General features: G+C 37.0%; 1 protein-coding gene and 1 long non-coding RNA gene across 2 annotated transcripts; one reads left to right on the top strand and one right to left on the bottom strand.

Annotated features, from left to right (window-relative positions):
- Positions 1 to 847: 847 nt before the first annotated feature.
- On the top strand, positions 848 to 12,580 carry LOC121393336. The gene is made up of 2 exons (XR_005960992.1): positions 848 to 1,920; positions 11,476 to 12,580. It is a non-coding gene; the product is annotated as an uncharacterized LOC121393336 (long non-coding RNA).
- On the bottom strand, positions 6,782 to 24,665 carry LOC108715705 (fibronectin type III domain-containing protein 7). Its single transcript, XM_018261104.2, has 14 exons — positions 24,478 to 24,665; positions 19,997 to 20,012; positions 17,499 to 17,756; positions 16,765 to 17,019; positions 16,128 to 16,388; positions 15,648 to 15,905; positions 14,134 to 14,388; positions 11,306 to 11,563; positions 10,017 to 10,271; positions 9,512 to 9,766; positions 8,717 to 8,980; positions 8,302 to 8,331; positions 8,094 to 8,144; positions 6,782 to 7,151 (listed from the first exon to the last, which is right to left on the bottom strand). Exons 1-13 carry the CDS (start codon positions 24,538 to 24,540, stop codon positions 8,113 to 8,115), a joined length of 2,460 nt encoding a protein of 819 aa, XP_018116593.2. The 5' UTR covers positions 24,541 to 24,665; the 3' UTR covers positions 6,782 to 7,151; positions 8,094 to 8,112.
- Positions 24,666 to 25,564: the final 899 nt, after the last annotated feature.

The raw sequence follows: 25,564 nt of genomic DNA, 5'->3' as shown, positions 1-25,564 counted from the left end.
TAACCATCGCTAGCGTAACTTCACTTCGCTTAGCGAATCAATGCTAGCGCAACTTTGCAACCTTACGCTAGCCCTGAGCGCAACTTCGCATTTTAGTGAATTTGCGGAGCGCTAGCGAAACTACGCCTGGCGAAGTGCGGCGAAGTTACACCTGGCGCAACTACGAATCTTAGTGAAGTTGCCCTTCAGTCTCTTGGTCATGGATCTCTCTGCTCCTTGCAATGGCAGACAGCACCTCCAGCCCCTCTGGGAGTTCCTAACACAGACAGGTAAACTTTCTTTTCTGTGTCCTGCTCAGAGAGACCTTCCTTACACTCTCACTACCATTAAATACCGTACCACAGAGAAATTGTGCTCCAACATGTGAACTGGACCACTGAAATGGATTATCTGGCTAACCTGTTCCTCCCAGAACACTTTGGTGCAAATTTACTTACCTCCAAAATTGCGCAAGCGTTGTCTTTGCAGCACTTCGCTAGGCGTGTAAATTCATGGATCCAAAATTGTATACAAGTTGCAAAGTTGCGCTATCGATGTTATGATCAGCGGTTTGAAGTTGCGCTAGCGAAGGCTAATTTGCATACAGCGCGAAATAGAAGTTTGAATAGACGTATACGCTGCAGAAAATAAATAACACTACACAAGCCCAGGGAAACTTAATAAAATTATATAGAGGTGTTCTAATGCCCTACACATGTGCCCACAGTATAGTTTAGGTGCCATATGTTAACAAAAGTGGGGGGGGAAGGAGGGTACCCTAAAAAAATTTCGATCTTTTTCAGCCTATCACCCTATAAAAAGTAAAAAATGCCAGCTTTTTTTTTTTACAAACTCCTATCTACTCTATTGCACTCCGCCTGGTATGACCTGGCGAAGTAAACTCTGGCAAAAAAGGTAACGTTTAGAAAAAAAACGTAGTAAATTTGCGTAGTTTAGCCCCTTCACCTGGCATCAGGCTGTGAAGTTGCGCTAGTCTATCTACTTCACTAGAGAATTTTCGCCAGGGACACTTTTGTAAATTGGCGAAGTGGCAAAATGACTAACGCTGGCAAATATTTGCTAGCGTTAGCCACTTCGCCGGTTAGTGAATTTGCCTCTGTAGCTTTAGGCCAGTCACCTTTTTACACATTTCCTTGGGCATTCTACCTCAATATGTATATTATGGTAGGAATAAATGATTTTTCGCAGCAATATTAACAGTTACTCTTTGGGATAATCATTGAGGTCCTAAAATACCAAAAACAATCAGCCATGTAATTATATTCATAAAGCTGACTAATAAATGCTACCTGCCGGTTGGTTGCTATGGGTTGCTGGGTAAGTAGCACTGTTTATTACATTAGCCCCAAAGGAAATAACCTAGACCCTTGTTTTTAAAAAAAAGTGTGCAATTTATTAGCCTTTGACATTTTTTTTATAGTTTAGATTAGATGCCTGTGACATTGTATTCATAACTGAGTTTGCACTAATAACTTTTTAACAGGCCTGATGCTGTTTTGAGAAGATTTACAGCTTTGTGCAATTAGAAAGCAATTTGGGGATACTTTCCCAGAACACATGTCTCATTATTAAGAACATTAGACGGCAATTCCATACAATAAAGTAACTCTTTGTAAGCACGTGTCATTTACATTGTGGGAAAACCTTTGAGCCAAGCACTTGAGCCAAAGTTTACTTTAATTTTGTTAAGCATTTATACACCATGATATGCCTTTTACAGCAAGGAATCTAATCATCCTGTGTACGTTCCAACGGTGATGGGTTTCAGGATACAAATGGGGAACTCTGACATTTCTTTATTCTGTGAGAAAACACCCGAGGTACATCCTGCCTGCAGGACAATACAGTTATTAAGTATCAGTTTGATGGCATTGTCTCCTTTCAAAGAGCTTCTAAATGAACCTACTACACCCAAACAAGGTATCCCGTAATCGATAATATTTTGTTTTTGTATAACTAAAATGTGATCTCTCTGAATTGCATCAATTATGATGACCCATTAGCAGTTTCATTTCCTGATCTTTGTGCTGGGGATTTATGTTTTTAAAACATTTCTTTGACAACAAAAAAAAGACATTAACCCATTTCTGCTGTTTCTCTTTGATCTTGGCGTGCATAGTGTTGCACAATCTGCTATGTTTTTGCACGGTGCCTGTAGGCTAAATGGATTGCTATTCAGGACAGTGTTGCCAGTTTTATTGTCCATGCAAAACAGCATTAATAACACCAATAAACATTCATGTGGCACTGTATCAAAAACTTTTGCTAGATCCAAGCAGATAATATTTACTGCAACCTCAATTATGAATTTCCCATATAAAACATCATTAATTGTTGGACATGATCGTTCCTTCATCATTATTATTATTATTATTAACATGTATTTTTAGAGTGCCAACATAGTTCAATTTAATGCCAGGTTGCGACTTTAACCCCTTTTAAATAATAGTATTAAGGGAACAGTTTACTGAACTTCTTAAAAAATGTCTATAATTCATCACCCATTATCGCTGAGAATATTCTTGCATGTTTACTAAAGTGCGATGAGACAAATTTGTCTTGCGATAAGTGCCATTAATTATACAAGCGTAACTGTTGAATTCATCGTTATATTTGTTGAATTGCAACAAACAAGGGAAAGTTGTACTCACTAATAATTTTTAAAACCACTAAGCTGGGGTGCAGTGATGCTGTGATTATAAAATGCATTCAAACAAATACAAGGTCCTCTGCACTCAACCCATTTTGAGACATTTTGTGCATACAGCTACTAAAAAATGCCTTACCCTTTAAACAAAACAGGGATTGTTTGTCCATATATTGCAATATATTTAAGCTTGCCAACTTCGTCATCCCATATCTGGCCAGTCCTACACTCAAATTACATCTGATTCATTAAGGGGGCTATTTACTAAACTCCGAATGCAAAAATCACGGAAAATTCGTGTTTTTTTTTCTTTTTTTATGAAATCTGACTTTTAAAAAATCACGAATTTTTCGGAATTTATTAAACCCCAAGGATGGAAAAGTCGGAATCTGAAAAACCTGCATCTCAGACCTTTTGAGGTTGCATATAAGTCAATAGGAGAAGTCCCAATGATGTTTTGATGTGCGCTGGGTTTTGGGCAATACCCCAAAGTTTTTGGAGTTTTCGGGTGAATTACAAAAAAATCGGATGAAAAAGTCCGAAAAATTTGTGGAAATCTGATTTTTTCCCACAAAGCAAACTTTCGGGAAAATGTAATAATAAATAAGCGATCGGAGTTTGTAGCAGAAAGTATTGAGATAAATTCGGCCTTCGGTAAATAACCCCCTAAGAATTCTATTGCTTCATTATACATTTTACACAGGGACTAAGTTTTACCTGCAACTTACTTGCTGCTTTCAAGGTTAAAACTCCCAAACGTGGTTGCCTTTTTATTGGCCACCAGTGGGATCACCTGACTATAGCTGGGAAGCTGGAAACCCTTTCTACAGGATGAGAGATCAGAAACACATACCGTATATACTTGAGTATAAGCCGACCCGAGTATAAGCCGAGGTACCTAATTTTACCTACGAAAACTGGGAAAACTTATTGACTCTAGTATAAGCCTAGACACAACTACAGCCCTGTCTCCCAGCAGCGCACATTCTGCCAAAGCGACCCCCCCCAGCGATCAACCGGACTTCTTTGCAAAGTTGATGGTGACAGAGAATTGCCAAACGGATTACTGTGTGCATTGTCCCACTGTCCCACTACCATGTGCAGAGGGTGCTGTTTGATATTGTCATCACTGTTAATCTTTCGTATAACCAACAGAGGGCGCTGTGTGATATTGCAGTCACTGTTATTATTTCATATAACCAACAGAGGGCGCACTGTTATTCTTTCATACAACCAACAGATGGCGCTGTGTGATATTGCAGTCACTGTTATTCTTTCATATAACCAACAGAGGGCGCACTGTTATTCTTTCATATAACCAACAAAGGGCATTGTGGGATATTGCAGTCTCTCCCCAAGTGTACTGTTGGTATAGGAATGATTAAAAGTGACTGCAATCTCAGCTACTCGGCTCGGGTACCGCTGACCCGAGTATAAGCCGAGGTAGACTTTTTCAGCACATTTTGGATGCTGAAAAACGCGGCTTATACTCGGGTATATACGGTAACTGCAACTTGCAAACATGCTACAGCACTTACACCCTGATATAGTAGTGAAGTTATCATAATCTTTATCTTTATACTTAATGTATCTTGATTACATGATCATTATTTTAAATTACTTTATATAAAAGTTAAGTTTTACTAGGTATCAGCTTTTCCTAAATATTGAATTCCCACATAGAGGGTGATGTGGTTAGATTCACAGTCTTTCTTTAATTAAAGAGTGGGTATGCAGGGTACTTAATTGATATTGTTTGTTGTTCTGATATTTTCTGTGTAGCAAGTACACCCTTTTTTTGCCATAAAATACTTATTCCTTCATCCGTTGGCAGGGCTGCCATCAGGGGGGGACAGGGGGGAGAGTTGTAGGGGGCCCTGAGGGTAGGGGGGCCCAGCCATACTGCACTTTATTGATTAGCCGGACCCCCCTGCTTTCTGAGAGCTGCCGACTTCTGGAAGGCAGGAGCACAGGGGGAGGCAGCTTCTGTCCATTACTTTCCCTTATTGGTCACTAAGTTTAAGTCCCGGTTGAGCTGCTATGGGATTGGATAGCTGAGGTTTGAACTTCCCCTCCAGCTCATCCAATCACCATGCAGCTTTACCGGGACTTGAAATTCTGTGACCAATAAGGGAAGAAAATGCTGTCACTGGAAGAAGAGGCAGCCACCTGTGCTCCTCCCTTCTGTAGTTGGCAGCTCACTTACAGCAGGTGGGTCAAACTAATGTAGTAAGTACAACATGGCAGGGCCCCCCTAAATGGCACCAAATTTTTTTTTAAACTTCTGGGGGGGTAAGTGGGAACCCTAGCCACCAATGTTTTTTTTTTTACTGTGTGGTGGGGGGTGGACCTGTGGGGTGGGCGGACTTGTAGGTGGGGCTTGCGGTGGGCACAGCCCAGGGGGCCCAGGAAATTTTGTCGTATGGGGCCCTAAGATTTCTGATGGCGGCCCTGTCCGTTGGTCCCCTTCTCCTTCTGTCCGGTACTTGTGCATTATTTCAATTCCAGTGTAAATTAAAAGGTTGTAGTGGTAATAAGAGTAATACGGCTGAAACCAAGATTGTAAAGCAACAATATTATGTAATATTATGTACCAAATCCCACTCATTTAATGAAAAGGCTCAAGAAAAAACACTGCAAGTTTGAACGGGGTTATGTTTAATGTGATCTGGGAAGACTAATGTCAATTCTTTTTACGCCATGTGTCTGGGAAATCTGCTTGCCATTGCCTGAAGTAGAAAGTCTAAAATTGAATTTAGAGACACATTTTTCTCATGCAAAGGAATGATCTGTGATGATGTAGGCCACGTTAAAGAAGGTGTTGTTATTGGAGTTTAAAGGGTAAATGCAGTAGCAATGTTAGTGCTTCATTAACTGAGTTTGCATGTGAAAATTTACATTTACATTTCCTATAGCAGCAACATCCCACCACAGTCAAATAAGCAATATGGTTGGATGGATTAAAGGTAAATGTTTTTTTGCAATATTTTTTAACTGAAGAGAGTAGCATACCCAAGTATGTTTACCATGGTTTAATTTTCAATACTTGACAGTTTCAAAAAGAATCATAATCTGTTATGCCCAGGCATGATTGTGACGTGCATAAATGGGGTTGTCGTAGAAGTGAGCAATCTACATGTGGACACCAGCTATTCTTGTCTGCAGAGAGATGTATTTTCTTACAGTGTGTGGTTTCTTGGTAGCTAAGAAGGTATGCTGAAGGATGCAGTTTAGTTGTATCTAGATTGTGACATTTTAAATATCCTTGAATTAGTGAACTAGATGAAAATATGTATGCTTTATTTATTCAGCATTTTGGACATATTACATATCAAGAAGCAGAATTAGTAGCAAAGTAACATTGTACAATAGCCAACATATTTTTGTGTAAAATAAAGGGCTAAAATTTATACGTTCACATCCATGTTAGCATTATAACAGATGCTGCACTGAAGTGTTTCAAATCGGTAAGCCCGTAAGCTCTTTTTTTTTAAAAGTTTCCATGAGTCTACGGAATTGATTCTATAACTAAATCATGGGATTATGGTGTGGAAAATCCCGGTCTTCCCCAGAAAATGAGGCAGCACAAGAAAGGACAATTACACGAGTGGCATGCAAATGTGTTTATTTCATTTATTAATGTCAACCATCTGTCAATACAGCAACAGAAAATGTTAGGTGTTGGTTTGGCTTGTAGGAAAAATTACATTTTCATTACTTTGAGAGAAAGAGAGAGAGAGAGAGAGAGAGAGAGAGAGAGAGAGAGGATTTTTATTGGACTTTAGACATGTAGGGGCTGATTTATTAAAGGTCGAATTGAACATTCAAATTTTTAAATTCGAATTTCTAGGGAATAGTCCAAATTAGATTCGAGCTTAAAAAAAATTCGAATTTCAAGATTTATCATGTACTGTCCCTTTAAGAATTCAAATTCGACTATTCGCCATCTAAAACCTGCCAAATTGGTGTTTTTACCTATGGGGGACCTCCTACAATCAATTTGGAGTCGTTAAAAATGTTTTTAAAAAAAAAAAGAAAACAATTTTAAAAAAAAAAATCGAATTCGCGGGTCGATCCTATTCACCCAAATTTAAACATTTTAACATTTTAAATTTTAAATTTAAACAATTTAAACATTTTTTACAAAACTCCCATGAACTCTAAATTTGACCCTTGATAAATATGCCCCGAACACTGAGCTCATAAAACAAAGATACCTTTATTTAAACAACTTGAGGAGTGCTACGTTTTTCAGTTAATATTATCTAATGGGCTTGTATATACAGTATGCCATATCAGAAGCCTGCTAGCCCCAGAGAGACATAAATGTATTATTTAATTAAAGTATTGAACATGTGATCTTTGCACCATGACTGACTAATGGGAATGTATTAAATGGTGTTTCCTATAAACCAAAATCAATTTTAAATTTCACACTTTTTTTTTCTCCAGAGATTAAAATGCTTGTTTGTTTCAGATCCATCTTCATTTCACATAACAAGTTCTGTAAATGAGATATTAAATGAGATAAAAGGAACTAGATTTCTTTTCTCGTATGGCAATTGCAATAACACAGTTAGAACACTGATAGGTTCTTATCTTTACTTTTCTTAACTGGAGCTGATCACACCTACAAAGTAGTTCTCACAAAGAGCCCTTCTTTAAAATCAAATGTGTTGCACATCAGTCAGATAAGGAATACATAATTATTGACGGCAACAAGAAATTGTGTGTCTAATTACAGAATGTAATAGATACTGTACGAAAAGGTATGACAGTCAGGGTATGACAGTCAGGGCCGGATTTCCCCCATATGGCTCCCCTAGGTCTGGGGGTGGCTGTAGGTCCCCAGTGCTAATAGGGGTGATGCCTATATTTTGTCCCCCTAGGCCCAGGCCTTTGTAGTCTCCCCACAAATCTGGGCCAGATGTCAGTGCCCATGAAATAGAGCCAAGAGACAATACAGTTATTGATAGTTATTAAGAATACAACTGAAGTCCTGCTATGTCAAAAATTATCAACTACTGATACTCAATAATGCTGTGCATGATTCAGTGTAATACTCCACATAATGCATACACTTGGAGCAAACCTTACTACATGTTCCAGCGTGAGTTTTTCACCACTTAGGCAATGAAAGGAAAATAATGAACTGATCAGACACCTTCCAACTCCACAGGTTCATAGTCCATACACGGTAGGAAAATAAATGAATGTCTAGCACATGCAATACCCTTTAGGAAGAAGGGTTACGTTGTAATGAAAAGCTATTTTACGTTTAAGTCCCAAATATTTATTTTGCTCCTTAATTACATTCTAGAACTTTGGCAATGATGAGTTTTGGCTGTACTCTTTAGTTACCCTTATAATGAAGAACACTTAATGCAAAGCAAAGTTTGTAAAAGTTCTTGTAGATAATTTCAGATTTGGCCTTAACGTAATTTACCTGTTGTCTGAAGGTAACCCTAGCTGACACTTCTCTTGCCTCGGTAGATTACTGAAAAGAAAAAGAAAGTTAAAAAATCATGCTAAGCAAGGAATATCGGGGGGGGGGTTCTATAGTACTTTTTTGCCCTCTATTTTATTGTTTACATGGCAGCATTGAGTATCAATATTAATAACTATTTGTGAGGATATAAAACAAATAGTCTTACCTGTTCCAATGGAACTTCCTGAGCATGCAACTGTGATAAAATGAAAAGAGCACTGCATTAGCTCTGTGTATTTAATTGGTAATCTATTATGCACAATGGTTCACATTTTAAATGCTGTTATTTCATGTGCAAAATATATTTTTTAAAATGACTTCATAATATCAATTACTGTGTACAGTATATGTGTAGTTGTAATATAGGACATGGACCGATATGAATTATGAACAATATCTGTAAAGCACTGTGTAATTTGTATGTAAATAAGTCACATTATTTAGTTTGTCCCACTGGTACACACAATACACATTACAGCTATTATATTTGGTTTAGCACTACAGTTTATCTGCCTACTTATTTAAAGAAGATGTGTGTGTGTGTATAGAAGGCAAACTTGCTTACATAAAACAGTTCTTACCAGAATACATTTTTTTAGGACAGAATAAGGTCTGGAGTTCTCCTGTTGTGATTGGAGAAACAACTACGGTGTACACATCTCCGCATGGAATCTCAGTTATATCACAGTAACTAAGACTGGAGCTAGGAGTGCATGTGAAATTCCCTTTAGATCCATGCAAGCTGGCACTATAGTTGCCTGGTCCAGCTGATGCTCTCCAAGATACACGAATTCCATTGTTGGATGAGCTGTATAATAATTTAACACCAAATGGGCAACATGCGCCTATGGAATAAAAATAACATTGGATTTCACAAGCAATTGGAGGAGTTAAACAGACATTCACTGTACAGTTTTTGGCCCAACACGGAAAACATATAATAGCATTTTTTTGAAGGCTAGGCTGCAATTCTCATCATAAGCTATATGTCATTTATGTTATAAAAGTTGTAAAATTGCGTGCCATTTTGTTTATAGCTCAAGGTAGTTGGGATAACTATTCTAATTGTGACGGTACTAATTTGTAGCGAGCTTAGATGCTCTTGTTCCAAAACATGTTTTGGTATAAGCAGCACTAAAACGCCAGAATAATTAGAGGTTTAAAAGATACATGAATGGACTAAAAGAACTGCTGGCCCCAAATGTGGGTATTGAATCATGACTGCTCAGTTATACATTGCCATATGTAGCCAGCAAGAAGAGACCATCCCAATACAGGAGGAAGAACAGAAGGACCAACTGAAGCTGCTGACATGTGTAATTTTAAAAAAAGTTGTTTACCATAAGTGTTAACGTGCAGTTCAGACTGAAACTTACTTGATGAATAGCCATGATAGTTGCATACAGATGTGAGGCCAGTTTCACTGATAGCCTCTATTGACACAGAGTAGCTTGTTCCGCATGTGATACATCCAAGCAGACAGTGGTTTTGAAGAGTGTGACACTTTGCCTCTCCTTTAGGGGACACTAGAACTGCATTATATGTCTGTGCTCCTTTTGCAAGAGACCAGCTGATGTTTGTCACAGACTGTGTGACCTGGAGTACACTGAGATTAGCTGGGCAGCATGGAGCTAGGAAGAAGCAAGAGTTTTTCTGTTTATTTGTGGACTCTATAGCTGAACTATAAAGCAAAAATATCGGCATGTTAGTAAAAAAGCATATTTCAGTACACAAATTTCTTAGGCAAGGCACTCAATTACGGTAGCTTAACTGATTCTGTCTCCTGTGATTTTAGAAAATAAATGCCCCTAACCACCTACAGGGGTAATTTCATTTTTGTGCAAAAGTACTTGCTTTCTGAGTTACTGTTAGACTACACACCTGTTTCCAAAGGCATGCTGTAGCTTGGCAAGCTTGTTCCTTCAATGGACTCGGCCACCACACTGACCATGTAGAGTGAGCCACAGGGAAGGTCCCCCAGAGAGCAGTAGTTGTTGGCACTTGTGCAGTCCCATAATCCAGCCTCTCCTTTGGCAGTCACCGTGTATAAGGCATCATTATTGTTTGCGGTCCAGTACACAGTGAAAGCCGTTTCATTGATCTTGGTGATGTTTGTAATTTCTGGGCTACATGGACCTAAATAAAGAAACTGTATTAGATAAATGGACAATTAAGCTGAAATACAATTTGTTCTTAAGCAAGGTTTTCGTTCTCTGTGCCTGCAGCTGTTACAGCCTTATAACATTAGTGTATCCTGGATAATATAAATCCAGTATCTAGCTGCTAGAGTATTTATATTAAATGCAGGCAAATTATCAACATGAGTCAGTGCTACATAACGTATATAAATAAAGTATTATAATAATAATACAATCATATTATATACTTGTGAGACTCAATACATTTTTATTGTAAATTATTGGGTAATATTGAGTTGGCATTCAATGTTTAAAAGAACAGAGACAATGAAAGTCAAATCTAGGGTTACCCCTATGTATAATGTTTTGCACACAAGTTGCAGGCAGGGGAATTTCAGTACATATCTATTAAACAATGGTTCAGTTTTAAAGAATGCACAAAGGATGGGTTCAGTTCTTTAGTTGTACATTTAAATTGTGATTTCATCTAGCTGGCAATGGAAATCAATATCACATTCTTACTTACATACTTACTTACATGTAAATGCTATTTAAATAAAGGATAATAATAATAATATAGTATGAAGCCATACTGTATACTTGTGAGATTCAATAAGTTTGTATTGTTAATTACTTTTAAATATATTGTTGCCATCTTAGCTTTAAAAGAAACAATGAAAGTCAGAGTTAGGGTTACCACTATTGTATAATTTTTTGAACACAAGGAACTTCAACAGATATTAACTTTCATTTCAAGAATGCAGAAAAAAATAGGTTGAGTTCTCTTTTAAGTATTACATTTAAATTGTACTCTTATTGCTTAGCTATTGCTCCCCCTACAGAGACCCCCTACAGAGACCTGCACATTGCTCTACAAAAACACAGAGTCGACAGTAGCTACATACTACTATGTGTTGTGGGATGGTTCTCTTGCTATATACTCCCTCTTCCCCTGTATCCCATAGGTAGATCTATATAGGTACTTTTAGAGTAGCAGTCACAAATGCTGTGAAACACACAATGAGTACATACCTGTTTTCATATACTTTGAGGCACATGATGTGTTGCTGCCCCTGTATTCACTGAGTGAATAAACAGTGACATTAAACACTGTGTTGCACTGCAGCCCAGAAAGTGTACAAAGAGTAGCTGTGTCATTACAGAGTATCACATTATTCCCGTCTTCTGCTTTTGTCTCGTAGACTTCAGCACCACGGACAGGGGACCACACAATCTCTAATGTATCACTGGATTTAAATTCAGCACTGAAATCGCTTGGGCAACATGGAGCTGTGAAAAGAAAAGACAAATTGTCCCATTCAACTGTCAGAATGTTTTGAAAAACATCACAATGTGTACTACAACAACAAACAATATATCAGGAGTTTTAAAATGCATGAAACCATCTCAACAACTTGTAATCTTTGTTCACTTATATTCATTTATCTGCATTTCTTGTTGTACATATGAGCTGCGTTTCTGAAATGACATGGAAATATCTGTTTTGTGTTAAAAAATATAAGCAACATTTAAACATGAATCTGAATCAGAGTTAACCAGAGGAGCAAATATAAAATGCTATGCACAATTATTTAGCACCTTGAATTTTCCACAAGGTTTCATCTACATACTCTTCCAGAGATGCATGGAATAAAAGACACTGGGGTCATTTACTAAGTACTAAAAGTCAAACTATCTTCAATATTTTTTGCAATTTGCACCATGATCTGTTAATTTATGCAGGGTTCTGCACTCCAAAATGGAACACAGACACCTGCACTCCACCGCCCATGAGTATAGTGCAGCTTGTGTTCAGCAGCACTGTATTCACGAGTGGTGGCTGGGAATATAGGCATGCCCCTTTACTTATGCATCATTCATATGTGCAAGTTAGGGAACGTAGAGCTGTCATGCACACTCCAATGTTGCTCTCTGCACCTAGTGTTGGATTTCCAATTCAGCATTAGGTGCAGAACCGAGCGAGACCCAGTACACAACTGCTTTTTGTTTGTGGTGTGAGTAAATAATGTGCATCTGTTTATAGAAATATGTAGCTATGTGATTCATTTTATTTTTTGTCTTAAATTACACGAAGGTCAGAAATTAATATTTAGTGAATAGTTAGCAAAAGAGAAAGCTTTTAATGCTAGAAAACTGTGCCATAAAGAGTGAACTATGTTACTATGTTCTTTGTAAATAAATCTACGCAATAAGATACTTGGGCTGCTTGTTTTTGTATTCAGAAAATTTTCTGGAAACATTCTTGTAGATGTGAAATAGATATCATCATAAAAAGACTGATCTTTAGCCCTTGTGTAATGGCATAACTTAATTGTTTAGATGCTGGAGAAGCTTGTGGCCATAAGGGATTCCAAAATGGCATCTAGTTCATTCCACAAGTAGAAAAACAAAAACGAGAACAATAAAATGAAATCAAGAGAAAATGATGCAGCTAACATTTGCAGTCCCAGCTACTGTAGGTCCACCTTTAATTTAACTTTTACAGGGATATTCATTAACATGTCTTTGAGCAGGTAAGATAAGAGTTTTAGCTTTTCCCATTATAGCATTAACAAACTAATGTCTCACTCATATCTCACTGGGTCTGATTTACTTGCAAATTTACCACAGTTTAGTAACCTACAGCAGACAATCAAGAATTCCTTTCGATCAGATATGTGGAGGTAGAATCCTAGAAGATATTCTCTGACTGGCTGCTCATGATAACGTAACTGGTGAAGAATTGCAAACTGCTTTTTTTAACAATTCCCATCCTAAAAAAGAGAGACATCTAAAAAGGGAAAGGGAAAATATGTCCTATCTTTGGAAGTCTGACTAATGATTTACTAAAACTCCTGGTTTTCCCAAATAATCACTTTGAGCAGAAAATGACCTCCTGACTGTGAAAATAATTTGCCCTTTGAGCTTACATAACACATATCTCCCAAGCTTAGTGCAATCAGAGTCAGTTATATTTATTAACCTCCATTTATTCTAGGACAGCAAGTCTTTATTTTATAACGCAAGCTCACGTGATACTATTGAATCTTAATCTCAGCCAAGGGTTCAACTATGTGTTTTGTACCCTTGAATAAAAATGTATGCCTTTAATTCTTTAAGGTTATCCCTGGACTGTAGATAAATGTTTGTTCGTATAAGTACGTATTGATCTGTAGGCCAATGGATGGGGAGAGAAACATACTTCTTGGCTGTACCACGACCAGAGTTGTCATCCTATTTGTCCATCCATTCCTTTAATATTAGCTCTGCAGGTTTTTCTTACAAAAATGGAGGGGACACTAATGTAATAATCAATAAAGCATATGCATTAAGATAAGGTGCAAAAAGCCCAGAAGCACCCCCATAAAAGGTAGCTGAAAACATGCAATTTTTTAATTTTTAAAACCCCAAAATCATCAGATATCGGTATGGACATCAGCACAGACACTGGGACCTTCATTGACCTATACAGGACCTCGATAGCTTTTAGATGACTTTAATAAAATCTCGAAAAAATTTTAGTTTTTTTTTTCTCTGAAATATAAAAATTATTCGAGATTCGGACCTTGATAAATAACCCCCTCAAAGAATACATACTCAGGGTATATCTTAACGGCAGTACCGACTTCTCTAAAACTGTTAACCTGAAATGTTTCTCTAATTTGCACTTAGTAAAATGTAACACCAGATTATCCCCATAGGACAGCTTCTCCATAAAACAATCATAAAACACAGCTTGGGTGTATCCAATTCTTTGTAGAACTGTTATTTATTTACACATGCATTCAGAGGCATATATTTGGAATACAAGTAAAATTCAAGGGATATTAAAGCATGACAAACAGTTATTCTGCACTTACCTGTAGTGTAGGTGAAAATCTCTCCAGGGGGACTTTGCCCTGCCTTGTTGTATGCAAAAACACTCATGGAATAGATGAAGCCACAGTCAGCTGGAAAGTAGCAGTGAGTCTGGGATGTGTTACAGTGAACCTCCAATCCATCATCACTTTTCACGAACACCACATAATATTCAGAAAGGTTCTCACTAATCCACGAAACTGACAAGTTCCCAGCCTCCTCCGTTACAACTGTTATACCACTGGGGGCGCATGGAACTGAAAATGTTGAAGAAATAAAATGACCCAGCTGGTAGATAAACAATATGTGCACCGTCATGATATACTTCCAATTTGTGCAACTAAATTTAATTTCACCATACATATATCTGTTATTTTTCTGTCTCTTACTCTTTCTGTTCTCCTTGTGTATGATTTTTAGATTGAGCTCATGAAATACATTTCTTCAGAAATACTTGCCAAATACTAAACACAGACCTACAGAAATTCCTCTAACATTTAGGGGATTATGTAATAAAAGGCACTAAGTTTGCCCAGAAGCAGTAACCCATAGTAACCAATCAGAAAGTAGTATTTATTGGATATCAGGTTAAAAAAAACATCTTATTGGTTGCTTTGAGCTACTGCTATTCCACAAACTTGGTGCCTTTTATTATATGGGGGTTAGCATTCCACTGGTGCGTAACCTTAGCAAACTGATAACAGTAGACTAGTAGTATATTTCTGGATAATACAGGAAAATTGATTAATGCAGCACTGAAAATTCTAAATGCCTGTGTATGGCCTGACACGTGGGGCAAATTCACTAAGATGCGAAGTTGCGCCAGGCGCAACTTCGCCGCACTTCGCCGCACTTTGCCAGGCATAGTTTCGCCAGGGCTCCGCAAATTCACTAAAATCGGAAGTTGCGCACTGGGGTAGCGTATGGTTGCGGAGTTGCGCTAGCATTGATTTGCTATATAAAGCGAAGTTACGCTAGTGAAGGCTAATTTGCATACGGCGCGAAATTCAAATTTCAATGGAGGAACACGTATCTGCACTACAAATGCCTAGAAAACCTTCAAATCAGCAAATAAAAATTTTATTTTGCCCTACACATGTGCCCACTGTCTAGGTAAGTTGCCATGAGTCAGGAAATGTAGGGGGGAGAAAGGGGAGCCCCAAAAAATTTTCGATCTTTTTCAGCCTATCAGCCATCATGTAGAAAACACGCCAGCGTTTTTTGGGACTTAGAAAAAAAATTGACTTTTTTTTAAACAATCCCTATCTACTCTATTGCGCTTCGCCAGGTCTGAGGTGGCGAAGGAAGTCTAGCGTAAAAGGTAGCGTTCAGTACACTGCGCAAGTTAGTGAATTTGCGTAGTTTCGTCGCTAGCGAAAATTCGCCTGGCGTAAGGTTAGTGAATTTGCGCAGTAGCGAAAATGCCAAACGCTAGCGAATTAACGCTAGCATTCGGCGCTTCGCGGCTTAGTGAATTTGCCCCAGTAGTTCTTCTTGTTATGCACATATCTCATACCCGATTTCAGGTTCCAGGATTTAGAAGATAGTGTGGATCCTGCTTCAGTTATTGCTTCTACATACACTGCATATTCTAATCCACACTTCAATGAGTAAACTGTGCAGGAGGCCGAAACTGTTGAGCAATTCCTGCTGATATTTCCAGTAAAAATATGAACTGTGTAGTTGGTTGAGGCATCCGCTCCAATTACAGAAAATAAAGCATCTGACCCTCCATTGCTAAATGTGATCTGCATATCAGAAGGTGCTGAAGGGCCTAGAGAGGGAAACAAGGTGTACTTTCACTATTCATGTAAATATTACAGTACAATAGAATAATGTGTAATGTATATTACATATACAATTATAGATATGCTGATAGTTGACTTCTAAATGTTATTAATATTTTGACAGGACGGAAAACAGATCAGCTGTCTGTTGACAAATATGCTTTTTCTTGGCTTAAATCACAGCGATTACAAGTCAAACAGTTACATACGTGTAAGATGGATAAATGTGATGTCATCTCCAGGAATCCCGTGGTCATCCCAGGCATTGAGTTTAATAGTATAGACTGTGCCTGGATCTAGAGAGGTGAAGTTAATAGATGTGCCAGTTGTGTTTTCATTCCACCTGTTGCCCAAACCATCAGATCTCATAAGGGATACCGAGTATAATACAGCAGCAGAAACTGGCTGCCAGCTCACAATAATCGAATCACTAGCTGGAGAGTCCACAGTGGCAGAAACAGAGCCAAGTACTGTCAAAAACAATAAATAAATTCAATATAATGATAGTACAGTATATGATCGTCTCTTGTAGTTCAAAGATTTGGCAAATGCATGTGTATTTTGTTGTTACAGTATATTTGTTTTTGCCATTCCAGGTCCTGGAATCGATTATTTAAGTTACTGTTTTTGAAATTCTGTAACTAGAATCAAGATTTATTCAAAAAGGATTGTTTTCACAAATAAAATGTGACCTACTGCAAGTCTACAAATGTGTATGGTAATGAAATGGGTAAAACATGTCTTCATGTTAGAAGAATTTATTGTATCTTCTTTAAAATTAGTTTGAAATAGCTATTACCTGAAATCAGAAATCGGGGCAATATATGCAAGAGGGAAATATAATACCTGTTTTTGCTATCATGGGAAGAGATGGTTGACTCTTGCCAGCAGAATTTATGGAACGTACAAGTATTGTGTAGGTTGTGGCAGCCTGCAAGCCAGAAACGGTTCCTGGTGAACTTGAGACAAATGTCTGAAAAAAGGATTCTCCATCCTGGGCTGTTACTTGATAGCTTGTAGCCCCAGGCACATCAATCCACTCCACTGTAATGCTGCCACTTAGCTTAGAATAAGCCTGGTCAATGCTGGGAACCTCTGGAGCTGAACATGAAATAGTAGAAAGTAAATGTCCTATTGCCCACACTGAAATCAACTGCTAATAAAGATATTTGCATGAATAAATACACAGTTAATATGGCCCTTATGAAACAAGGGGCTTAGGCTAGATGGAAATACCAATCTTTTCTGCAAAGTATTGATGAGCAAACTTTTTCGGCAGGCGTAGGGAAATTCCGTATTTTGCCATCTGCAAAAAAATTCACTGCAACAAAAAAGTTGACAAGACAAAAATGTTGCAGAGTCTAAAAAGTCTCCACTTTAATGGAGTGATAAAAAAAAAAGTTTCACATGTAAAAATTGTTGCATGTAAAAAGATGATGTTGCATATTGACTTCAATGTGTTTCGCTAATTTTTCGCAAAGTGAAACGGGACAGATTCGCTTGTCACTACTGCCAAGGTACATCATAACCAACAGAAATATAACAGATTTTGATCCTGTTTATGTGAATATGCTTCTTACCTGTCAGCTGAAATGTTTGAGCCTGAGCAAGAACAGTGCCATTTTCATCCGTAGCTTCTACAGTAACCTGATAATTGGTATTAGGGAGAAGTGTATTTACACTTCCAATTATGGTGGTGGCATCATACACTGAAAATGCAGGCTCGCCAGTTAGTAAGACTGGAGATGCTGAGATTTCGTAAGACATGGCACCATTAATCTTGGACCACTGAACATAGACACTTCTTGATGTGACTTCAAATATAGTTATAGAAAGATCTGGTGGGAAAAAGCAAAAGTGTTGAAAGACATTATCAAAACAGATTGGACACCACATTATATTCATTTTACTAGTATGTGTTCTATATCTATAACATGGATATAGTGGAAACCCAGACAGGATAAAAAAAAAATACAGACACATAAAAAGAGAGAAACATGTTTGAGGGAAGTGGCATTATGATAAAAAGTTTAGAAGACTTAAAGGGATACTGTCATCAGAAAACATGTTTTTTTCAAAACACATCAGTTAATAGTGCTACTCCAGCAGAATTCTGCACTGAAATCCATTTCTCAAAAGAGCAAACAGATTTTTTTATATTCAATTTTGAAATCTGACATGGGGCTAGACATTTTGTCAATTTCCCAGCTGCCCCTGGTCATGTGACTTGTGCATGCACTTTAGGAGAGAAATGCTTTCTGGCAGGCTGATGTTTTTCCTTCTCAATGTAACTGAATGTGTCTCAGTGGGACATGGGTTTTTACTATTGAGTGCTGTTCTTAGATCTACCAGGCAGCTGTTATCTTGTGTTAGGGAGCTGTTATCTGGTTACCTTCCCATTGTTCTTTTGTTTGGCTGCTGGGGGGGGGGAAGGGAGGGGGGTAATATCACTCCAACTTGCAGTACAGCAGTAAAGAGTGATTGAAGTTTATCAGAGCACAAGTCACATGACCAGGGGCAGCTGAGAAATTGACAATATGTCTAGCCCCATGTCAGATTTCAAAATTGAATATAAAAAAATCTGTTTGCTATTTTGAGAAATGGATTTCAGTGCAGAATTCTGCTGGAGCAGCACTATTAACTGATTCATTTTGAAAAAATGTTTTTTTCCCATGACAGTATCCCTTTAATAAGTATTAGGTAACTTGTAAGCAGGAAATGTGTGGGTTTATGAGGATGGCTAAGGGGGAAAAAAGGCCTATGGGACACTGGTGCCATAATAAGAATGATTCTGGAGAAATGTTGTGTGCTATCTTGGAAGTCAATGATACAATAAAAGGCCAATATAACCTTACCTTTTCCTACAGAGCTGTGCTACAACAGTTTCATTGTATTTTGGTGTTGGCTATGACAAAACCTACAATATATACATTCTAATTAACTGTCTAACTAACTGTCTGGCTGGCCTACTCACTAATTACTGTAATTACAAATAATACAAATAAAAAATAATATTAAAGGCACAACTTGGTACATCATTCATAAAACAATGGATTCAGTCTCCCCAACATAAGTTCTAAGTTCATGAAAATTCATTCTGATGCTATAGCACCTCGTGTGAGTATAATGGAGAACCGTTATATAGCACCGCAACAGAGCATTGTGATTAAGAAAATTCCCACATGCTAGAAATGAAAAAATATGAAGTTAATGAGCATCATCCAGTACAGCATTGTGTAAACTTGCAGAAGATGCTAGTGCTAGTGCTAGTGACATTATAACTTCAGCATATATTTATTTTCCTTATTTTATTATTTTTTCAACCATAGCTTCCACTGTCTATCATAAGAACTGGTATAAGCTTCCTAGTGGATTCTTATGACAACTTATTTATTGTGTTACAGTGTTCTAACAAGAAGTGATATGGAGTCACCGGATCAGTAGAACAGGGACATATATTGAGATAGCAGGCACCACTCTTCATTTTAAAGGGGAACTCCGGCTTCCAAACCAAAATTTGATAAAGAGGCCCACATAACACAGAAACCCCTAATATAACCATCACAGTTACTTATTTCTTCAAAAAGTATGAATAAATGCAATTTTCTATGCTGAAATCAAGCTGTTTAACACTTCTCTTTCTACATCATTTGAAATCCTGGCAGGGAAGGAGGGACTAAACACTGATGTTACAAATTGTAACAACTTCTCCACAGCTTACAGACAGCATGCAGGAACTACATGACCCACAATGCATTGCACTGTGATGTTCCTTTCCTTATTGAAATCATGTGTGCAGGTAATTGTGGGGTTTGAAGGATGCAGTCTAAGGACAGCTGGCTGTTGATACAAAGTAACAGTAGTCAGCCAGCACAGCAAAGTAGTCAGACAGATCAGCAGGAGAGCAGGGGGCTAGGCTTAGGGAACTGTCAGGAACCGTTAAAAATCATCAAAACTCTGCATATTTTTTAATTGATGTTGCTTGAAATTACATTAACTTTTCAAAAAGCTTAAGTTATGTTTTTGTGGAGTTCCCCTTTAAATAACCATTATACTGGGAGTAAGAAAAAACATTTACCTGAGCACGATGCCATCTGAAAAGAAAAAAACATAAGCAGCACATTATTTTTCAAATGTTAAAATTGGGAAAAGGCACCTTGTAGAAAATAGGGCAATATAGCAGTGCTGTCAAAACCGTAGAGTTGGAAGCAATTTTGGGTACATGGAGTCAAAGTCACCAAAAATGTACTGACTCTAACTCTGACTCCCAATAACTTTAAATACAATCACTGGAATAATTAAACCAGATTTAACAGCATTTATGAAGGACGATATGGCAGAAGCAATTCACTCTCTATTCTGTCTAGTATCTAAGTAAGAATAAAACTTAAGTTAATTCTGGAATGTATTTAACAGCTATAGACCAGGTTCAATGAATATATAAGTAGTTTAAAGTTTTCCAATTGTTTTTGGTTTATGTAGTTTAGCTTTTGGTTTAGAATTACCAAAGGATATGGTTTATATTTTTGAGCTTTGGCAGTGATAAAATGCCTTGTGCAGTATGTTGTGTACTTAACTTCTTTCAACATCAACATGGAAATATATATTACAGGTATGGGATCTGTTATAAAAAAAACCATTATTCTGAAAGCTCTGAATTACAGAAAGGCCATCTCCCATAGACTCCATTTTATTCAAATCCAATTTCTTAAAGGAGAATGAAAAAAAAAGGTTATACCCGGGGTTATTCCAGCGAGCACCCCCAAGTGATTGTATCTACTCAGGGTCGGAATGGAACCTCGGGGTCCCCGGCACATGCACAAACAGAGGGCGCACCTCATCGCACATATTTTTGTTTTAGTTTGGGGCAATCAGGAAGCGGTTCTGGGTTACCGGCGGCCCAGTCCAACCCTGCATCTACTTAACTTAAACCCCAGGACAGCACTCCTATCAGCAGAAAACTGCACCGATCCAGGGTTATTCCAGCGAGCACAACGGATCTATTGGCTTCCTTCTTGTAACTTTTGGCACCCCCAAGTAAAAATGCCTTTCCATCTCCTTTAAAAAATATTTCCTTTTCTCTGTAATAATAAAACAGTACCTTGTACTCAAACTAAGATATAATCAATCCTTATTGAAAGCAGAAGGTTTATTTAATGTTTATATCATTTTCTAATATGAAGATATGAAGATCCAAATTATGGAAAAATCCATTACCCGGAAAACCCCAGGTCCCGTGCATTCTGGATAACAGTTCCCATATCTGTAGTATATTAAATGAAGAGTAACACCAAAAAATGAAAGCGTTTAAAGTAATTAACATTTAAGGGCAGATTTATCAAAGGTCGAGGTGAATTTTCGAATGAAAAAAATTCGAATTTCAAGCTATCTTTTGTGTACTTCGACTAGGGAATAATCCAAAATCGATTAGAATATGAAAAAATTAAAAATTTGAATATTGACATTTATCATGTACTGTCTCTTTAAAAATTTATTTCGACCATTTGCCATCTAAAACCTACCGAATTGCAGTTTTATGGGGGACCTCCTAGAACCTATTTGGAGTCAATTGGTGGACTTTGAAAAATCAAAGTTTTTTTGGGGAAAAACTTTGAATCAAATTCGATCGAATGTGCTATTCCTCCAATTCATATAATTAATCCTTATTGGAAGTAAAACCAGCCTTTTGGGGTTATTTAATGTTTACGTGATTTTCTAGTAGATTTATGGTATGAAGACACAAATTACGAAAAGATCCGTTATCTGGAATAAGCCAGGTCCCGAGCATTCCAGATATAGATAACACAACTGTACCTACAAGTAAAAGCTGGCGAGTTTCTATAAATGTCAGAGGAATCTAACAACTTAATTTAATTATTAATTTAATTATTTCCCCTTTTTTTCAAAACATTTGAGATTTTAGCCAGAAAATGAATGGAACAGTGTCTAGCTTGTGTGCATTTTTTACACAAATATTCTGTGGGGTTTTGTTCCTAAATAAGGTAGTGCTTTGGAAAATAAAATTGTGTAAAAAAGTTGCATGCAGTTTGAAGCATTTTTTGAGTAAACACCCCTCTAAAACGAAATGGCTGTACCGCTAAGACCCTGACTTGCTAGCAGGTGGATCTTTTCTATAGCTGTAGTAGCCTCAACCACTAAAAAAGCACTACAGTGCATTGCAGGAGAAATGTTAAACTCCTGACTATTTATCTCATTATTGTCCAGCTGAATGAAAAAAAGAAAAAAAAAAATCGAATTTTGAAGTAATTTTTTGGGTACTTCAACCATCGAATAGGCTACTACGACCTTTGACTTCGATTCGAACGATTCGAAGTGAAAATCATTCGAATATTCGACCATTGGATAGTCGAACTACTGTCTCTTAAAAAAAATACTTTGACTACATACTTCGCCAGTTTAAACCTACCGAGGTTCAATGTTAGCCTATGGGGAACTTCCCCAGCACTTTTCTAAGTTTTTTATGATCGAATAAACCTTTGATCGATCAATTAAAATCGTTTCAATCGTTAGATTCGAAGGATTTTATCGAACGATCGAACGATTTTTATTCGATCATTCGATGGAAGTATTTGTGCTAAAATCCTTCGAATTCGATATTTGAATTCAAAGGATTTTACTTCGAGGGTCGAATTTGAAATTTGACCCTTGATAAATCTGCCCCTAAGAGTTTCACTCAAGCCATCTTGCTGTGTGCTTATTAAAAGAACAAAATGCTGTTCCTTAGGGACAGATTTACTATGGTTTGAAAGGTAAATTCGAATTTCATTTTTTTTTTTTTTTAGTCATAACTCACACATTCAAATTTAAAATCACCAACTCAAATTTGAATGCTAATGTGAGATTTATCACACCTCGACCCTGGAAACAGTTCTAATTCAAATATTTGCCACCTAAAACCTGATAAGTTCATGTAGAAGTCAATGGCAGAGGTCCATTGAATTATTTGAAGATGTTAATTGTAGCGATAAACCAAATTTTTGCCAAGTTTCGCTGCAAAAATGACACCCCATAGACTCCAATCTGAGAAAAAAAATGTTGCATACCAAAAAAAAAAAACGATACAATTCAGAAAAAATTTTGACACGCAAGTTTTTTATTGGAGGAAAACTCGATTTGAATTTGAGTTTTCAGGTCTAGACTATTCAATCGAATTTTAGACTCATCTTTTCATAAATAACATTCCATTCAAACAGTGAATAAAATCAAAATTATAAAAAATTCACATTACTCTAAAATTCAACCATTGATAAATAACCCCCTTAAAGTAGATGTTGTGATTTCTGCATTCATGAAAGTTATTCAGCCACAAAAAGTTGCCTGAGAACCTTATGTTATATAGGGTTAGAGAACATTTATATATAAATCTGAGAAATATCCTTTCATATGACAGAAAAGCTAAGTACTCTTCTAATATTTCAGGTGCATAGATTGCTCCTGAATCTTTTCATTCATACAAGAGGGATTCTTTTCATCTGGAAACAGACCAGAGAAGACAGATTTGGCTCATGCTTGATTAATGACCTTTCCACCTTCAGACTCTAAATTCCAATGCAGAGAGAACTGATCCGATGACTGTTTGCCTTATGCTTTCAAATACAATTTGGGGATTAAATTGTGCAATTGTGGTACAATTCAACGTTGAATTTGTCATGTAAAATGATATTTGTTTTTAGATTGACAAAACAAGCATCTGCAAAAAGAAATTAAAGATTCCAACTTTGCAAAGAAAATAATCATGCAAGATGATGGTTGTTTGCAAAGTGCCATATCCTCACAAATTTTTCTTGTATAGGTATGGCACCTGTTATCCAGAATGCTCGGGAACTGGGGTTTTCTGGATAAAAGATCTTTCTATAATTTAGATCTTCATACCTTAAGTCTACTAGGAAATCATGTAAACATTAAATAAAACCTGTAGTCTGGTTTTGCTTTCAATAACTATAATTTCGTTGGGATCAAGTACAAGGTACAGATTTATTATTACACAGAAAAAGGAAATCATTTTTAAAAATGTGGATTATTTGGATAAAATGGAGTATATGGGAGACAGCCTTTCTTTAATTCAGAGCTTTCTGGATAAAGGCTTTCCGGATAAAAGATCCTATACTTGTTATTGTAGATCTTTGTATTATCTCCTGGTTGTTTAATCATATTGGTGGATTTTGTGGTGGATCAGTATGTGAGACAGGTGACCAGTGATACATGCTGACTATTTATCTTTACGTTTCTAGGCAAGGTGCATTGTTTGCAACTTTATTATATTAGCCTATATGTATACACACAAACGTATATAATCTTGCCTTAGCCATAACTACCCTGATAAACTATCGCTTGATATACAGTAACCATATAAGAAACATTTTTTGGTAGGGTAAAATGTATTCTATAATATATACACTGAAATTAATGATTGTTGAGCTGGGATATTATAAGCGTGACTATGCATTTTCAATACATGTGTTTTTCTACAGTGCCAATAAACAGGTGACTTTTAATTGCTTACTGTGTAGAGTGATAAGTAATGGAAAATCTACTTACAGGTAGTAGTGAAGAAAGAAGGAATAAGAAAATGATGGGAAAATTTGGTGGTTTTGCTCCCATTTTCTATGTAGAGCAATGCTGCACCTGGCTAGACGTCTGTTCTCAAGAAGGATTATGCAGAATGTCCCCAAGAATGATAGGGAAGAATGCAGGTCTGTGTAAAAACCCTCCCTGCAGTCTTTTCATTGAATGAAGGTGGAGGTTGCATTGGTATTTTCTGAGAAATAAAGTATGCAAAGGTATCACACTGGGACATATGAACCCCTTCACTTTGGAAAGATAATCAGTATAGCTCAATGTAGTTGAACTAACTAAATGTTATAATGTTATGGTTAATGTCTTTGTTTGGTAAATCTTTTCATGTGTCTCATATTACAAAGGTATACGTTGTGTGTGTATATGTTGACCTTCAGTGTAACACTTTGATGCAATAGGGGCAGATTTAGCAAAAATTCTGTAACATTTCTCAAACTTTTTTCACTTTTGCTTGCAATGGAAATATTGTTTTTTTTTCTTTTTAACCAGGTTTTATAATGTAATTAGCAACAACAGAACATTTGAGGAATTTGTTCTTGTCAAGCATGAATTTATCATGGCACAGGTAGTTTTTTTAAACGTTATTGCCTGGATGCACCGATATAAATTTTTCAAACTTGCAACAATTTAATTTCAAGTTAAAAGAAATGAGTTTCACCATCTGGGGTGATCCTGGGACTGCTGTGGCCTGTGATAGCAGCCTTAAAGGAAAACTATACCCTGTCAACAATGTAGGTCTCTTCTTCCTGTTACAGTTAGAGTTGTAGTATTTCTGGTCAGGTGATCTCTGAGGCAGCACACAGACCATCACGAAATGGTGCCTCAAGGCAAGAGATGTAAAAGGGCAATATTTACTTAAATATATATACCAGTTTGGTAAAATTCTTTAATATGCCACTTAATATGATATAAACTATCTGTTGCTTAAGTGTTCATTTGGGGGTATAGTTTTCCTTTAAGACATGTAATAACTCTTGTCCCAGTGGGGAAAGGGGGTGAGCATCTTTAGTGCAGAGAGCACAAATGTGCTCTGAACTACATGAGACAA

The sequence above is a fragment of the Xenopus laevis genome, chromosome 4S, assembly GCF_017654675.1.
Source record: "Xenopus laevis strain J_2021 chromosome 4S, Xenopus_laevis_v10.1, whole genome shotgun sequence".
Lineage (NCBI taxonomy): Eukaryota > Metazoa > Chordata > Amphibia > Anura > Pipidae > Xenopus > Xenopus laevis.
This window is presented reverse-complemented; position numbering and strand designations above follow the sequence as displayed.